This window comes from Ostrinia nubilalis, chromosome 26, assembly GCF_963855985.1.
Source record: "Ostrinia nubilalis chromosome 26, ilOstNubi1.1, whole genome shotgun sequence".
NCBI lineage: Eukaryota > Metazoa > Arthropoda > Insecta > Lepidoptera > Crambidae > Ostrinia > Ostrinia nubilalis.
The window spans coordinates 1,949,988-1,969,436 of NC_087113.1; the positions used below are offsets into that span (position 1 = coordinate 1,949,988).

At 32.9% G+C, this 19,449-nt stretch overlaps 2 protein-coding genes across 2 annotated transcripts in view; both read left to right on the forward strand.

Annotated features, from left to right (window-relative positions):
• Nucleotides 1-1,636, forward strand: part of LOC135084396 (nephrin) — a 304,519-nt gene extending 302,883 nt beyond the window's left edge. The window contains exons 25-26 of the mRNA XM_063979170.1: nucleotides 626-761; nucleotides 1,617-1,636. Coding sequence (XP_063835240.1) covers nucleotides 626-761; nucleotides 1,617-1,636 — 156 coding nt within the window. The remainder of the gene's footprint in view (nucleotides 1-625; nucleotides 762-1,616) is intronic.
• A 287-nt stretch (nucleotides 1,637-1,923) lies between these two features.
• LOC135084657 (uncharacterized) lies at nucleotides 1,924-4,308 on the forward strand. Its single transcript, XM_063979432.1, has 2 exons — nucleotides 1,924-2,021; nucleotides 2,401-4,308. The coding sequence occupies exons 1-2, from the start codon at nucleotides 1,968-1,970 to the stop codon at nucleotides 2,662-2,664; spliced, it is 318 nt and encodes a 105-aa protein (XP_063835502.1). The 5' UTR covers nucleotides 1,924-1,967; the 3' UTR covers nucleotides 2,665-4,308.
• Nucleotides 4,309-19,449: the final 15,141 nt, after the last annotated feature.

The window sequence follows — 19,449 nt, forward strand, 5'->3', positions numbered from 1 at the left end:
TTTGTTATAATAAAATTTAGGTACATTACTGTTATTTATGCTATAATTTAGTCTCAGCCTTTTTCAAAATACTGCCGAAACTAATTTCGGGAGATGGAACAAAAAGCATACTATAAAAAATAACAAATAATAATCTGTATTGCCAGTATAAATACCATTAAAAATTATAATTATTAATTAATTGAAGTCTACAATTTCATTTCAAAAGCCTTCAATGTTCCAGAAGTTGTCCTTAGGGTAGATAAAATAATAAAAAACTTGAGACACTTATACAATTTTGTAAGATCAGTATAATTTTTTCTCCCTATTTTCAGAGTTTTTTATATCTTTAAAATACAATACTGTGTTTTCGTCGATTCTGTAAAGACATTTTATGTTACTACCTTAAGGCTTTATCATTGCGATTCCTTTTTTAATTTGATATGATTTGTTTCTAATTTGATATGATTTGTTTCTAATTTGATATGATTTGTTTCAAATTTGATATGATTTGTTTCTAATGTGATATGATTTGTTTCTAATTTGATATGATTTGTTTCTAATTTGATATGATTTGTTTCAAATTTGATATGATTTGTTTCTAATGTGATATGATTTGTTTCTAATTTGATATGATTTGTTACAGCAAGCGGGACGCACCCCCACCCCGCCGCAGCAGTACGGGGCCCAGCCTCTTCCAAAGCCTCACCTCATGAACGGAGGAGTGCCGGGAGGGTCGCCCTCGCATATGGTCAGCCCGCCGCATAATTATGGTCTTGATGGTAAGAAGAAGCTTATTATTTTGAGCATATTGAGAACAAGAATAGAAAAAAAAAAGATTGTAATATTTAAAAGATTGTAATTAAAGCTAATAAACTTTTATTTTTAAAAACAAAATAATAATATGTAGAAAAAAACAAAAAGTAGAACCATTTGAGAATAAGGCCCGGTTTTTTTATTAGTAGTTAAAATAAACAATGGTCAAAAGACAATGCCGGAAATTGGCGTCTTTTTTTTTTCGCGCGGCCATCGACCAAACTTTGTTTTTTGATTACAAAATAGTGTAATAAACCAAACTTACTATGACATGTATACCTCTAAACTCAGTCTGAACTGAGTTACGAGCATTACAAGTTTGATGATTTTCATACTAGATTTGCTTTTTGCGCGCAAAGTTTTGTAAGAAATTGCAACAAAATAGTGAGATTGTATGTGTAAACAAACAATACCATCCATTAAAGGCTCCAGACATCAGTATAAAGCAGAATCAGCGCAATAAAAAAATAGCGCAATATTTTGTTGCAATTTCTTACAAAACTTGCGTACAAAAAGCAAATCTAGTATGAAAATCATCAAACTTCTAATGCTCGTAACTCAGTTCAGACTGAGTTTAGAGGTATACATGCCATGGTAAGTTTGGTTTGTTACACTATTTTGTAATCAAAAAACAAAGTTTGGTCGATGGCCGAAAAAAAAAAGACGCCACTTTCCATACAAAATCTGGCATTGCCATTTGACAGATGTCAAATGACAAGTGCTTAAATATCAGAGAAAAATGTTTTTCGAACAATGGTTAGCTTGACTTTTAGTACATTTTTTAACTATTTGTTTACACTTTGTTAATATTTAACCATTAGTAGAAAAATTTAACAATTAGTTATTTTAACTAAGAATCAAAAAACTGGGCCTAAGAATTTGACCATTTTATTCGAGCCACTTTTTTTAAATATTTTTTTATTATTTAATATTTTACGAAACATGACCTTTAATAATAATTTAAAGACCTAAAAACTTGTTCAGTATTTTTTCATGTTTTCAATCAACTTTTTCGTTCATACACCCATCATGTTCGGACAACTCTCATTCCAACGATCTGTATATCTTATGAATAAATATTTTTTCTTTCTTTATTACATTTTTGACGGTTTCTTGCAGCACTAGACCGTCAGTCTTCCGGCGGCACGTTGCGGCGGCAGCGGCTGGACAAGATGGCGGTGCCGCCGCCTGACGTCACAGTCCTGCACCAGGGTAATTGCAATCAGGTAAATAAACCATTATTCTATTCAAATATTTTGTTATCGAAACGTAAAAAAAAAACCAATTACATTTTTGTTCGGAAACTAATTACATACATCTAATAATTAATTGTAATTTTGTTTTTTTTTTTGTTATTTTAGCGTAAAACTGAGTTTTATTCACTTCTTATTTTTCTATTCTTGTTTTTTTTTTAAATTTTTAAGTTATTATTAGCGTAAAACTGAGTTTTTTATAGATTTCTCACTTATTATTTGGTTTTATCTGAGTTGAATACTATTCAATTCTTTTTTTAATTATTTATTTTGACCATAGTTATCTTTTTTGTTATCGGATCAGCGTAACAGAAAAAATCAAACATAATCCAACTCTTTTTCTTTGTTTCAGCACCCTCAACTATCGCAGACACCTTCAATGGTAAAACAACCGCAGTCCATCTTAAAAGACCCGTCAAGGCACAAGTACGGCAACCAGTACGGGAGCCCTGTGTCTTCCAGCACCCCACAGAACAGCAACTCCAGTCAAATACTCACTGTACAAAACCTCACGTCTGACGTGCCACAATACGGCACCATCAGGAAAGAAAACAAAAAACAAAACGTGACCATAGACGAATCGTACAACAAAAGGAGTGAAACACACGTCGTTTAAGTGTTACAGTGTACATACTAGAAACAATTGTAGATAGAATCGAAATAATTCATGTGATACGAACGATATAACAGTGCAATTAGTTAGAAAGTGACTATTGAGTGATCAGCCCTGGACTGGACAGCGAATTGTAAGTAAGGGTGAGTTCACACTCAGAGTGAGTGACACTCGTTGAGTGAGTCACTCACTCACTCACTGTTATTGTAAATACCGTAGATAGTTGTTGACATTGAGTCACTGACTTTACAACTCGTTATGAGTGTCACTCTTACCCCTTTATTAATAAAAGTTACACCCTAGTTGAACTCTGGCTTATATTGACATTTAGTATGAAAATGACATTTTAATTCAGGGGTCATCTTAGTTGTAACTTTTTATTAATAAGGGGGATTGTGTAAATATAGCTAGTTAGTTATTAACAATGAGTCAAGGGTTCTCTCACTCAAGCTCACATGGTGTCAAATCTATGTTTAGTTGTACTTTTGCCTAAGTCAAAGGATACTGAGATGTTGAACTAACTAGAAACTTAAAATTGATAAGAAATTTTAAGATTGTAGAGAGTTTCTCACAAAATTGAACTGAGACGAACTCATTGTGTTTAAAGACTTTTAGTTAGCGAATGATTGTCATTCGGGTGTCCTAAAATTGTGTCAATATTTAGTTGTTTAATACGTGTATTGATAATTTAGATAGTCATGTTTTGACAATACAATGCAATGTTATTTGTGTGCAATTAGACTTTTAGTTATGTGTGATTGAATCGCCGAGTCACTCGAGTGACATTCGCTATTTCACTCATTCTGCGATTGAGTCGCTGAGTCACTCAAGTGATTGAGACGCCAAATCACTCATTTTGCGATAGAGTCGCCGAGTCATTCGAGTGACAGTCGCTAAGTCACTCATTGTGCGATTGATTCGCCAAGTCACTCGCTGGTCGCTGTGAGCCACTTACAGTTCGCGAGGTTATTGTTTGGGCTGAAGTCTGGTTGTACATTTCGACTGACTTATCATTATTATTATTAATAATTATAATTACATGTAATACGAGACATTACGTCCAAAAGACATAAAGGAAACACTCATGTCCAATCGAAGTAAATCATTTTAGAAATTATATTTAGATAATAATAATTATAAAATTTTATTATTAAAAATTATTTCTCCTTTTTGCTAAAAATAAATCGAACGATTCCCACGATGGATCTCTTTAAGTTTTTTCGATAGATTAATGATTGTTACGGAATGATGAAAGTTTCAATGTTTTAATGAATCATTATGAATGAAATGATAAAAATTATTGGGGAAATTTTGAATTATACCCGTCGGTTATAACCGTTTGTTTTAAGATTGTTCTTTGTAAAGGTTTAGATACATTTATTTTCTAAATGTTGGAATGCATTTGTTATTAAATATTCATTTAATCACACAAACTGCCAAATATTTAGATTCTTAATGTCGTTTGGAAGTTTCAATCTTTTCAATATTATAATAAAAGTTTTATAATGTTATTTATATTATTTACAGATTATTAATATATTCATTTTTAACATAATGCAGGTAAAGTTTCGAAGAATAATTATAAATAGCGTTAACATAAGTAAATACTATAAATTCCAAATGACAATTTTTGGATCTAAATAAAAATAAATGACATCACAATACATTGAAAAAAGACTTTTTTGAATTATTTTGTAATTGTTTTACAAGTATCTAGGTTTTTTCAGCATTTCAAACGAGTAGTGTGTAAATAATATAAAAATAATACTCAAAATGCGAACTGACAATAATTATTTAATTTTCCTTCATTTCATAATTTATACCCAGCTTAGTATGATTGTAAATAAATTCATGTAATTTTCTATTATATTAATAGCTTTTCTACTCCAAAATTTAATCGGTTTTAATACGAATACCAAAGTTTTATTAATTTTATTTTTAAGTTATTAAGCTACCTTACTTAATATTTTATTTTCGTTTTTATTTTCATTTTCATGTCGAACTTGTAACACATAATTATCATTGTCTATTGGCAATACACAAAATTGTATGATTTTCATTTATTACTTTGAAAAGACAAATTAATATTTTTCAAATATTTGAAAATCCATCCATTGATAAATACGATTTTATATTTACGGAAATGTTTTACTGTTACATTTCGAATTTAAATAAAAAATCTAATAATAATACTTTTGTTTTATTTTATCGCCTTTTGTTCCTTTATTTTTTGTTGAGATAATCCAATTATTGAAACATATCAAGGATTCTAACGATTTTTTTTTCTTTTTTTGACTCAAAAAAGTGCCAAGTGTAGTGTTTTTTCCGCATAAAACTTAAAATTAGATAGAAAACGTTAGATGTGAAACGTCCTTTCTCATTCTACATTGTAATTGTAAGTTTAGTAAATTATTGAAACCGTGCCTTATAATTTTACGCCATTTTTGAGAGTAAAATATCACTTAATATTATTGCAAGAATAGTATAACAATACTCGAACGAACTTTCTAGGTACTAAGGTTAAAAAATAACTTTTTTTGGTATTTATAGTAGAGGCACAGGTCCAGCTGAAATTTTTGAGAAACTGCAAAATAATAATGCATTCAGTTAATCTTAAAAAAAAACATTACGCGTAAAAAAGACTGAAAAAAATTGTTTTAATAAATCTCGAGTCTTACCTAAACCAAAAAAATTTTTTTTTATTAAAAAAATACAAGCTCTCCTAAATTTCAGGTGCCTCATTTGTAAAAATATACATTTACGATGTACGAAAAAAGTTTTGCTTGAAAAAATGTAAACTAATTTCGGCCTTAAGATTTTTTTGTTTTGTTAAAAAAAACAAGAGCTTGTCATTTAGATTAAGAACTACTCGAACGTTCAAAAATATTGTCAATACGATAAGATACATTAAATTACATTTTAATTAAATGAGTCAATGTTAAAATGGCAGGTGTAAAAATCATTCATTACTTACCATACGTTTCATTTTTAAATATTTTTTTTTGTTTTTTTATACATGCGTATTTTTTGAAACCTTCGTATTTCTGAAATAGTTTCATATAATTTATTATTCATACAAACTAAATGTTATACGATTTTACCAGCGATTTCTAGTTATTTAATAAATGAATGTCTTAAGATTTAAATGAAAACGCTGGGCAAAATCAATTAAACTTTAACTCATTGTAAAATATACCCACTTGGTAACTAAATAAGGTTGTAAATTGTTCGATAATTCCGGATGTGACTTTGATATTACGTAATAAAGCTCATGATAATGTAATCGGCATAAATTGAATTAAAGCATACATGTTAAAATACTTTGTTTGAGTTAATTACTGTTTATTTTATTTTTCTCCGAAATCTAAATCCAGCTCTGAAAAAAATATCTTGACACACAGGTAACCCTACCTTGTAATATTTACTGCAAATCCCTAATTTCCTCTCAAAAAATTTATAGCGACACAAAAAAGTAATTATTCTTTCCCTTTGACATACAAAGCCCTTAAAATAATTTAGCAAAATTCTCCCTCTTTAATTTTTTATCTGTAGTTACTACTGCAAACCCCTAAATTCGTCTTAAAAATAAATCAACACAAAACTAAAAAAATCTCAACAATTCAACGTACATAATCAAAGTTGGACATTTTTTTCCGAGGGTAGCTAAAAATTTTTAGCCCGCTCCAACGGACGATGCCGCAAGCCGCCATTCTGCCTGTGACCACGGCGGTAGCAACACGGCCGAAACGTCGAGCTGTGCGTGCTCATTTATACGCGCGCGATGAGAACCGTGACATTGGCGAAATCATGGTCAAATATAAAGACCAAACCAAGTCGTTCCAAAATAAAAAAAAGAAGAAGTTGAGATGCTTTGAAATTCCACGAAGAAATACAACCGTGATTATTTTGTGACCTATTTTAACGTGGAAGTTCAAAGTTGTGTTCAAAGTCTGAAAATCTTTTTTTATTCAATATCTGACGGTAGTTCTTAAATTCAATACAAACTTTTTGTAGGTAGTTCAGTTTTATGACATCTAGTTGTCAAAACGGCAGTGTCGTGTTGTCCGTTGCAAGCCACGTCTGTCGCACAATTTTTATAATATTTTGTGTATTTTTGGACTTGTGTAATTAGAAATAGTGCAATGATTTTAACAAATTGAGTGTGCTATTTCCACCTCTCGTTCCCACCACTGCAACTCCTGTGTAGCCAGGATCTACAGCTTGACCGCTACAAAAACCCAACCAATGAAGGTCAAGTTTGTCCCTCAAATCGAGTGTGCTAGTTGAAATTAGTGAAGTTTAAGTGCAGTTAGTGATTCTGGTGGATGCAGCCTCGAGTATGGAGCGGTAGCAGAAGTGGTAAGTACCTTCTAAATCATATCTTTTACATTGCGTATTTCCTCTGTGTTTACCGTTGTACTATCGGCCACATTTTTAAGTATCCATTTCCGTTTTTACTCTCGCTCTCATCAAATGGTGATTCTTTGCGATAGAACGAGACGACTTAATCGGCAATGGGTAGTTTAATACTGTTGCCGATAGTACATCATATTTGGTTGATTTTTATTGCTGTGAATTTTTCTCAAGGTACATGGCGCCATCTTGGGATATTTCTAGGAGTTATTTCACATTAGAATATTTAATTATACGGGTTTGACCATTAAATGCTATGCTATTTCTAATAAGTCAAGGCACAAATACGATGAAGTTTATAATTTTATAACATTTTTAAGGGACAAAATAAGACCAATTATCAGCACGTAACCCATATTATATCTACATAAATAATATACCAGGCTCATACACCCAGAGGTTAATCCTAAGGAGGGCTCGAGAGGACCGGAGGACGCCAGTCCCTCCAGGAACCCGTTCCCATTTGCCGATCAGATTAAAAATCGGTTAACTCGCCGGCAATTTGTATGCCGCTGTTTACATTGTACGGGCCTTATTTAGGTACGAAGTTGTGAGTTGTTTCTTTAGGTATTTTATTTTTCGGGTCCTATTTACGCAAGGACAAGGCCCTGAAGTTTGATTTTGTTTATTTTTTTTAAGATCTGTGAGTTTCGGGATGCTGAGCCTAGTAAAATGATCTAGTAAACTAATCCTGCATTACTTTTCCTGACTGATTGATTTATCAATACAATTTGTCAGAAGAACTGGAAAGTGGATTAGAAATAAATTAGAATTTTGTCGAAACAGTGGTCAAGATAAGATTTTACAAATCAAATTATTTATTTGTAAAACATAAATGACGGTAAGTATTCAATTGTTTCAAAAACTATAAAATGCAAGTATACATAATATAGGTAATCTATAACGATATTATAGCTGCCCCCCTAGACAAAACGCACTTTTTGATCGAATCGAAAATCGAATCCGTCAAAACTCCATACAAAAAGGGGCTTTTCGACCACTTTTCGACTGGTTTGCGATTATAATTTGCACTTTGTCTAGACCCACTGGTATTTCTGCTAATTATGAGTTGATTTAAAAAAAATATTGCTTTGTCAACTTTTCTATTAGAAGTAGGTAAGTATTAATCAGTCCATAAAGAAACTAAAACATGATTTTTCTGTTGACCTGAGAGATTATACCACGCCAATTTTCAATAGTAATACCACTGTGAATCAAATAAATATTTGTATTATTTTAGAACAATAAGTTGTTTTTGGTAGGTATAATATACCGAATTTAATCAATGTATCGAAACAAGAAAATACGCTATCCAGGAAATCTTTGAGCTACGGTGTCATGGGAAACTACTTACTTATATTCATACTAGCTTTCCGCCCGCGGCTTCGCCCGCGTGACATTTTGTCTGTCTCAGAAAAACTTTATCGCGCGTTCCTGTTTCAAAAACCGGGATAAAAACTATCTAATTAAGTCCTTTCCCGGGACTCAAACTATCTCTATGCCAAATTTCATCAAAATCGGTTTAGTGGTTTAGGCGTGAAAGAGAGACAGACGGACAGACTTACTTTCGCATTTATAATATTAGTATAGGGTCATTCCATGACAAATGTTACCGAGGGTGAAAAACTAAATATGTTCTTTTCGCATTAAATCTGATGAATTTTGAAAGAACACATTCCAAATTATAATGTGCAACAAAAAAAATCTGAAGGAAACATGTAGTTTTTAAGTTATTAGTCTTCAAAGTCTATACTCAAGTCAACTGTCTGAATGATCATTTTCTCTCTAATTACTGGTCATACGATTTTAAAAAAGCTATCAATCTGTTAACCGTTTTGCCACTATATGATTTGAGGGTATTTATCATAGTATCTATTGGTAGATAGCGTCATAGTCCCAAAAAAATGGATAATCATTAAGTTTTAAGTGTGTTTTCTTGTTACTTCGGCGATGTAACACCCGAAACAGAAAAACAGGTATTTGTTTTATTATTGTACCTTACACATGGATTAGGGTAACAATATTTGGTAAAAGTAAGGTCATGGTAGTAATGATTTCAAATAGTAACTAATATCAGAGGTGGAATTGTGTAAAGCAATCGTAATCATTTGACAGTTCATAACGTACGATTATTCTGTCAAACGCTTTGTTTAACTGACTTTATCGTACGTTATGAACTGTCAAATGATTACGATTGCTTTACACAATTCCACCTCTGAGCATGATACTAATTAAGTATGTTTCTTTCTTGATTAAAAACTGTAACACCCGAAACGTTTCGGGTATTACATTTTTATTTATATGTCGATAATGTGTGTATATTGCTTGGAGAAGTGAAAAAGTATTACTGTGAGGGTCCTTTGACCTCCCACTAGCGATGGCATCGGAAAAGGAGTCATATTTCTCAATTTAAGACTTTTTTGAAATGTCGACTTAACACTAAAATTAAGGTATTGCTAAAAAGTGTAGATGTTTGACATTTCCAATAAATATCGTAATTAGAAATTAAAATAATGCTATTTCAAGCCAAAAACAATAGAAAAAGCTATATTCTGAGGAAAAATTAAACTTGAACTTTGTATATTTTTTAAAAAAAGCTGCTTCGTAATTTCAAACCAGAATTCGCTCTATTTGTGTTTATTTGTTGTACTCCTTATTTTGTAGTACCTAGAGACGAATAAAACACCGATTTTATCGATAAAACGAGTTGAATTTTCGTACTCGTAACACCCGAAACAGAACCATTGTAACACCCGAAACAAAGAAAAAATTTATAAAAAAATAGTAAAACGTTTTATTTAACAGTGATTGTATGTTACATGGTTTGTAAATGTCATACTTTAAAAGTCCTGTAAGTTTTAGGTATGCTTCCTTAAGAAAATTCGCTAAATTTCGAGTAAATGCAGCAACAGTCAGAACATAGAGGCAAAATCTCGTAACGCCCGAAACGCACACTTTTCGACTCATATTTTCGTTATCCTACATTCTAAGCTGTACAAACTTTATTATTAAGATAAAACAACTAAAAACGGACAGATTAAGGCACTAACATTATTAAAATACTATTTCAAAATACATGAAATTGTTGAATATGTGTGTACGAACGTAACACCCGAAACGATGGAATGACCCTATACCTAGATTGATTTTGTGATTCTGACTGACTCTACCTTCGAATCGATTAAAAATCGGATTAACCATGGAAACACCCATAACCTCCCCTATGAGGGTCTCGTTATCGGGTATCTAGCATGTAAAAAGCTGACCCGTGACCGTCATATTGTTTCACATAAAGAACTTTGAGAGACTGAGCTTTTGTACTGAGAGCAGAACAAAATAGGATATTCATATTCTTTAATATGTCCTTTTAAAGGCACTTATAATACGGGTCTCTCAATTCATACGATTATGTTGAAGCTACGATAGCCGAACGGTGAAGGGGTCGGACTGACCGACTCGACATCCGAGGAACGCGGGTTCGAACCCGGTTGTGTACACTCGTAACAAACGTATTTAGCTTAGTGCTTTGGGTTAACGGGACGATTAGTAAATTGTGCAATAGAAAATTAAAGTAAAAATGCATTTGTTTCCAATAAAATACACTGTACAATTTTAAGTAGGTATTTACTAATTATTTGAAAAACTAGCGGCCGCACGCAACTTCATATGCGTGGATCCCGTTTTACCCCCTTAGGGGTGGAGTTTCGTAAAATCCTTTCTTAGCGGATGCCCATGTCATAACATCTACCTGCATGCCAAATTTCAGCCCGATCCGTCCAGTGGTTTGGGTTGTGCGTTGATAGATCAATGTCAGTCAGTCAGTCAGTCACCTTTGAGTTATAATAAATTTAAATTATAGCGCGCAACTAGGGTTTCTGATTTCTCGACTTATTTTTTTCTCGAGTTTCGAGAATTCTCGAGGCCAAAGTCTCGAGTTTTCTCGGGTCTCGAGTCTTTCAATGAAAACTGCTGAAATCGGTTGAAATTTAATAAAAACACAGGTTTTTTTAATCAAATATACCTACTTTTATGCACAACAATCAATATTAGAATTTAGTACCACTTATTTTGGTAAGGAAAGAAACAAAAAATAAAATCTTCTTTCATAATTAATATTTACTAATAATCATCACAAAAGTCATAAAGTCTCGTGTACTTTAATAAGGATAAATAACAATAAAAATCTGGAGCTACAATTGAATCACTTGTTTTCTAAAGAACACGAGTCCAAATAGCAAAATTACGATAAATAGTTTTTTTTTTATGAACAAAAAAAAACTAATATTTTTTTAAATTTCTTACAGATAACGACTTGAATAAACTTTACGAGGAGGCACGAGTACCTAACCTAACGTCTGTTAGGTAAGGTAACTGTCTAGTTAACAAGTTTTTCTGTCTTTAAATCAGTCAGAGTTAAACATACATAATAAAAATATATCATACTCGTTGGTGAACATTATTATTACTTAGTTTCATTACTTGCAAATCAAATCAGTTAAAAAAGGAAAGACTAGGCCAGTCTTAAAGCAACGTTGACCCATTAAATAATTAAAAACTTACTTTTGTCTAAGAAAATAGGCTTTCAAGAATATTAAAGCTTCAAAATCGAAACTCGAGAATTCTCGAGCTCCTGTAATTTTTTTCTCGTCTCGAATGAAGCCAAATTTCTCGAGTTTTCTCGAGTTCGAGAAAGCTCGAGCAGAAACCCTACGCGCAACCCATTCCAGCTCCGCATGGATGCAAAAATACATCAGGTTAACGAACTTCACAAATTCTTATTTCCGTACAAGTTTTGTGTTCGAATCCAGGTTGTCTGATTGATTCTCCGTTTTTTGTGTAAGTTCATCCATTTTGTTATCCAATCCAAAGACTTTTTCTATTATATTACCTACTACTTTGTATATTACTACTTGTTTACCTCGTTTCAATCTGTAAACAACCAACTACGAGTTCTTCGAATCCAGTGACTAATTATTTCTGGAAAAACCACAAACAAAGAAAGCAAGAAGTTCTGTGGAAGTCAATTTATATTGTAATAAAAATTAATACTCCACTTTTTTGTTGACGCTCAAAATATTTCTGGGCACTGAAATATCGCGATCTGTTATATTGGATCCGTCGAAGATCTTATTTTATTGCCGAAATACTTAAGGCTTGGTATTTCTGCTAAAGTAGGTATTTCGCGCTGTCAAAATCTGCGCGCGCAATACTTCGCCGAAGACAGCGCGCCAAAGAGCTCTAACGGCTACACAGTATAGAAATACGCAGTTTAGAAATACGCAGTTGGTTAGGTTAGGTTGACTTCCTTCCGTTCAAGCGTCACACTCACAGCACTTTCTAATACAAATCATATCCAAGTGATACAAATTAAAACAACTTTCAAAATTTTTGGGAATATATTTTAGAATCGAATAAATATAGAATATAACTGCCAATGTAAACACGGTTCAAAGAGGCGTGGCGTCACCCGACCTTCCGGAAGTTCCGCACCGGCTAAAATAATTTCAAGATTACGTCACCCGACCTATCGGTAGATCCTCGGGAGCTTGAGCGATTGGAAAAACATTTTATGATCAGTTACTCGTAGTAGCGATTATTTAGAGCTTGGATAATAAATTATAGTTGTTGCAATTCACAAAGCTTTACATGTAGTTAATTACATTAATCAGTACACGCATAAATTTTGTTCAGTCTTTTTGTTTATTAATAAATAAAAATATCATAATAAAATTGCATACATATTTGTTTGTATTGGTCTGGGTGTTTTCTTTCCATAATTTATGTATAACGTATGTACGGGGCTCTGTATCGAAAATCACTATGAGCAATGAGCATCACACATGGTTACCTGGGGTGGAATGGTGTACAGCAATCGTTATCATTTGACAGTTCATAACGTACGATAAAGTCAGTTAAACAAAGCGTTTGACAGAATAATCGTACGATATGAACTGTCAAATGATAACGATTGCTTTACACAATTCCACCTCTGGAGTGCATTACCGCAGCAAAATTTTTATAAATGTTGTGCTTTAGAGAGTCGAGAGTATAGCAGATAATTAGTCCATCGTGAGCAGAAATTGTTAGAATATGCATAATCTGTGATGTAAAGTTGGCAACACTGCCTATCTGTCAGTTGTGTGTAGAAAATAAAAAGTGAGCTATGGCGTCTTGAAAGTCTTCGTTTTAATTAACAAAGAAAGTTCATCATTAATACTAAAAGGTTATGGGCACCTCAAATATATCGCTTCCGCAATTGTCTGCGGACAATTTCGGTCATTGGAAATTCCGAATTAGATGTTTGCTAGAAGAAAGGCAATTGATCGACACCTTGGACGATGACGAGGTAGATAAAAAGAGTGATTCGCGAGCCAAATCCATTATCGTACAGTGCATCACCGATTAGATCTGGTGAAAGATGCAAAAACAACAAAAGAAATGTTTGCCATTTTGTGTTCTATTTTCGAGAGAAAATCCATCGTAAGCCGAATTCATATAAGGAAAAAGTTGCTAACCTTAAAACTGCAAAGTAACGAAAAATTGGAGGAATATTTCCTGAAATTCGAGTCAATAATCAGAGAATTAGAGAATGCAGACAAGAAACTTGATGAAGAGGAGAAAATTACCTATCTTTTGTTGGGACTTACTGAAAAATACAACACTCTGGTAACGGCACTGGAAACAATGAATGAAAAGCTGACATTAGATTTTGTGAAAGGAAGATTACTGGATGAGGAACTGAGGAGTGCAGGACAGGATGAACAGAACCAGCAACCCCACCAGATGGCATTCAAAACCAATGCAATAATATGCTACAAATGTAAAAAGGAAGGTCACAAGAGCTTTGAATGTCGATCCAATGCAGCAAGAACAACAAGTGGTAATTATAGAGGAAGAGGTTATAGAGGTCGTAGCCGAGGCAGAGGGTATCATCAGAGTCAAAGTCATGCTGCAACTACAGAGGAAGATCAACGAGAATTTACATTCTTATCTGGAACCGAGAACCAATGCAACATATTTGAAGAAAAAGAAAACATAGAATGGATCATCGACTCAGGATGCACGGAACATCTCATTCAACAAAAGTATATGAAGTATATGAGTGACATTACTGAAATTGAACCAGAAATGAAGATATATATTGCAAATGGAGACTACTTGATTGCCAAGAAAAAAGGGACAATAACATTAAAGTGTAGCGGTCATAAATTAACTTTGAATGCTCTTATAGTTGATAACTTATCATTTAACCTAATTTCAGTCAAAAAGATTGTGCAAAAAGATTGTAATGTTCAGTTTACTAAAAATGAAGTAAAGATTCGCAAAAACTATTCTAATGATTGTATTACAGGGTATTGTAAAGGAAAACTATTTGTTCTAAAAGCATCTTTATTTTCAGAAAACAACTTTTGTGGTATCAGCAAAGGATTTTTATGGCACAACAGATTAGGTCATGTTAACAGGCACAGTTTGAATATCATGCAGCTTCCTGTCTCCAACAAGCCATGTGGACCATGTATGATGGGTAAGTCGACTCGTCAGCCATTTCCACACACTCCGAAGCCGAGGTCATCACACATTGGTGAACTTCTTCATACTGATGTAGCTGGACCTGTGAACATAAAAGGGATTAATGAAGAACTATACTATCAGGTAATTGTTGATGATTTTTCATATTTTGTAGTAGTTTACCTATTAAAAAGTAAAGATGAAGCGACTAATAACTTAATTAAATATATTAAAAACATTGAAAATCAGCAAGACACTAGAGTAAAAAGAATACGTTGCGACAATGGAGGTGAATTTAAGAATAAAGTCATAGAATCTTTTTGTATAGAGAAAGGAATAAATATTGAATATACTCGCCCCTACTCACCCCAACAAAATGGAGTTTCTGAAAGGATGAACAGGACTCTCTACAACAAAGCGAGAACTCAAATTTTAGAGACAAATCTTCCAAAACATTTATGGGGAGAGGCCATACTTGCTTCAGCTTACCAACTTAACAGATGTCCCTCATCAGCTATTAATTTTCAGATACCAGCAGAAGTCATGTTTGGATCTCTAGACCTGAGTAGACTGCGTGTTTTTGGAAGCAAAGCTTGGGCTATTCAACTACCCAAAGGAAATAAATTTGAAGAAAGAGCTCACGAAATGAGATTAGTGGGTTATGCCCCTAATGGTTATCGACTGTGGAATCCAAAAAAAAACAAGATAGTAATATCAAGAGATGTGAGATTTGATGAGGAATACATTAAGTACAAACCAATAAATGAAGAGACAAAAAAGGAACAAAGATATACTTATGGTGAAGAAAATGAAAATGACATGAATACAGGATGTGACACAATTGGACTAAAAGATAGATTGGATAAAAATGAACAAAGGCAGAATACTGAAAGAAACCCACAGGTAAGACCGCAAAGAACAATTAGAAGACCTAACTACCTAAAAGACTATGAGACATATGATAATAATAATGAAAGTGATTATGAAAGTAGTGAATCTAACATAGCATATTGTTTGAACACCTTTGTTGACACAGAACCAATTACCTACAAAGAAGCTATTAAAAATCCAGAATGGACAGAAGCAATAAAGAAAGAACTAGATGCTCACAAAAAACTGCAAACCTGGGAATCTTCTATTCTACCGGATGGACATAAAGCTATTGACACTAGATGGATCTTCAAGCAAAAGTCAGATGGAACAAAGAAAGCTAGATTAGTAGCTAAAGGCTATCAAGAAAATAATACCTATGATGTTTATGCACCAGTTGCTAGAATGTCTACTGTGAGATTATTGTTAAGTATATCACTACAAGAGAATAAACCAATAAGACAGATGGACATACCTACAGCTTTTTTAAATGGAAACCTGGAAAAAGAAATATTTATAAAATACCCAGAAGGAATAAAAGAAGAAAAAGGAAAAGTATTGAAACTGAGAAAAGCACTTTACGGATTGAAAGAAGCGCCGAGATGCTGGAATGAGAGAGTTCACAACTTCTTTATTGAAAATAACTTTGAGCAATCTAAATATGATGTTTGTCTCTACTTTAAACCTGGAACTTGGGCCCTAATTTTTGTTGATGATTTCTTATTAATGGGGAATTTTGAAGAGATAAAAGAAAAACTACAGACAGAATTCAAAGCAAAAGATTTGGGAGATATAAAAGAATATTTAGGAATGGAAATACACAGAAGTAATGATACTATAATGTATAAAACAAGAAAAACTGATAAGGAAAATACTGAAGAAATTTGGAATGGAGGACAGCAAAGCAGTAAAAACACCTATGGAGAAAGAACCTATAACTACAGAAGAGGAGGAGATAGTAAATGTACCTTATAGAGAACTAATTGGAAGCCTTACTTACCTTTCGGTGACAAGTAGACCCGATGTCACCTACGCAACTTCTTTCTTGAGTAGGTACCTGGATAAACCTACATCACAGCACTGGAAAGCAGCGAAAAGAATTTTAAGATACCTAAAAAACACTATTAATAAAGGACTTACATATTTCAGGACTGACAAACCAATACAGCTAATAACATACACAGATGCAGACTGGGGAAGTGACAAAACTGACCGCAAAAGTGTGAGTGGATCTGCAACTTATTTTGGTAAGAATTTAATATCTTGGTCATCAAAAAAACAATGTACCGTCTCACTATCATCTGCAGAGGCCGAGTACATAGCAGCAGCTTCAGCCACAACAGAGCTCATCTATCTAAAAGGTATTTTGAATAACTTCTACAGTCATAATTTTGAATCCTTACTTTTGATTGATAATCAGAGTGCTATAAAAATAATAACCAATAGGGAAAATGGTAAAAGAACAAAACACATTGACATTAAATAAGATGCAGTTAGAAATCATAAAATTAACATTACATATGTACCAACTGAACATAATGTATCAGATATATTTACAAAACCACTATGTGAGATTAAACATAACTATTTTACATCTAAGTTGAATATTGTGTAACCAAGTAAATAAGTAAAATAATGTATAAACAGTAAATAAGTAAAAATTATGTAATAATGGAAACAACAAATAAGTAAAAATAAAATGTAAAATTAATTGAAAGTTCATCTAAACTGAATAGTATTGTATAAGTTAAATAAAATCTAAAGTTCATTTAATATTGTATAATGTTTAAAAGGTAAAAAGAAAGCATTTAAAATTGTATGACTTATTAAAGTAGTCTATTATAAATACCCATGGCAATGTTACAAATGCTTATGATTTTAACATTGAAGGGGGGTGTTAGAATATGCATAATCTGTGATGTAAAGTTGGCAACACTGCCTATCTGTCAGTTGTGTGTAGAAAATAAAAAGTGAGCTATGGCGTCTTGAAAGTCTTCGTTTTAATTAACAAAGAAAGTTCATCATTAATACTAAAAGAAATTTGTCCACTAATAGCAAAATACGTTCAAATTATAGTTTTAAAGTTATTAGGAAAACACAGATTTTGCTGGGGTAACGTTTTAATCATTACCCTGGCAAAACTTTTTTTTGAATGTCTTTCTATCCCGGAACCAAATACATGGATAGATAGCTCTTGTTGCGTAGTAATTTGTCCACAAATAGCAAAATTTGTACGTGTTCCGGTTCTCAAGTTATTTAGAATTTTGATGTTTTGTGATGTCCCAGATCTCGTAAATGGCTCAACGCAGAAGTTTGGAAAAAATTCCAATGATAGACCTTGATATGTCCAAATTAGTTCAAACATTAGTCATTGATTTGAATGATAAACACCAGTGTAATTAAAAGATTTCAGAAAATCAGATAAAACGGATTTGTGAGTAAACCAGTACTCTTACAATCGAATAAAAAGGTGTAGCATGTACCCTTGGTACACCTTTATAACCACAGTAAATATAAATGATGTGGCTTTGCGCAAAAGAGAGATTTCAAGAAATCTAATTTTAACAGTCTTACTAATAACAAGGGAACATGACATACAATGGACAAATTAAAATGTTCCTTAAATAAGCTATCCTGTTAATTTCAGCTTTATATTACGACTTATAAGAAAGTTATCGAACTGCAAAAAAATATCAGGAATTCTTCTATAAGCCGACCAAATTGTAAAGGTTACAAAAAAGCGACCGTTCCATACATAAGGCTTGCCATCTTAAATGAACGGTATAATATCGAGGTTTCGTCAGTACAGTTGCGAACAAAGGTGTTTGTGTAGTGTAGTTGAGTTGAGAGGTCAGATTATTGAAATAATAAAACGAACATTTTATTTTTTAAATACATTTTAAAAATAATTTACATTACAGATAACAATGAGAGGATGACATTGCAAGGTGGTGCCAGTCCAGTCTTAAATCTGTTGATATTATGCTGCATCTGCCATGTTTTTGGCTAAAAGATTCTTCTATCTTGCAGTTTAGACTTTTATTACAGACCTCAGACAGTATTTTTGGAAAACATTTACGCATGGTGGAGGAAGGGACGCTCTAGAGACTCAAGTCTAGAAGGAGTCACATAAACTCCAAGTTTTAAATCCGTTGACATCTGCTGCATTTGCCATCTTTTTGGCTAGAAGATTCTTCTATCTTGCAGCTTAGACCTTTAGCTACAGACCTTAGACAGTATTTTTGTGAAAATTTTTACGCATGGTGGAGGAAGGGACGCTCTAGACACTCAAGTCTACAAGGAGTCACATGAACTCCAGTTTCAAATCCGTTGACATCTGCTGCATCTGCCATCTTTTTGGCTAGAAGATTCTTCTATCTTGCAGCTTTGACCTTTAGCTACAGACCTTAGACAGTATTTTTTATTATTTATTTGTGTCAGTGTGCTCTTCTAAAGAGTGTAAGACGATTGTATGGTTTTGTCTCATATTTGAGGAATGTACTATGTATCATGAGTAGAGTCTTCGTTTAAAAGGATGCGAACGATTTAAATTTCAATAGGTAGACAAAATTGATAATTCTTAATTATCAAAAATTTAAGCTTTCTCCAGTAACACTGATATTATTATACTGTGCCTCATCAAAGTCATCATTGTCAAAAATATTGACAAATCGCGAACTGTCACGGCCAAAAAACTGACACGCGTCCGTCCTCCGTAAGCGCCACCGCGCGACTGATTGAGATTGTGCAAGCCGTCATGGACGATTTTTTCCACATTTTTTAACATAGTAACTAAATAAGACGCAATATAAAAATTTCATCCGTTAAAAGCCCTCAAGTTATTTCTGAACTTTAGTTTAGTAAAAGATTTAGAATCTCAAATCGCTTATTTTAAAAATAAAAACATAAATAGAAAACGAATAGAGGTAACTTTGGGAATTTATTCTATCGAGTCAACTTCATCAAGTCGTGTTTCCATCCGTTAATAGCCCTAGA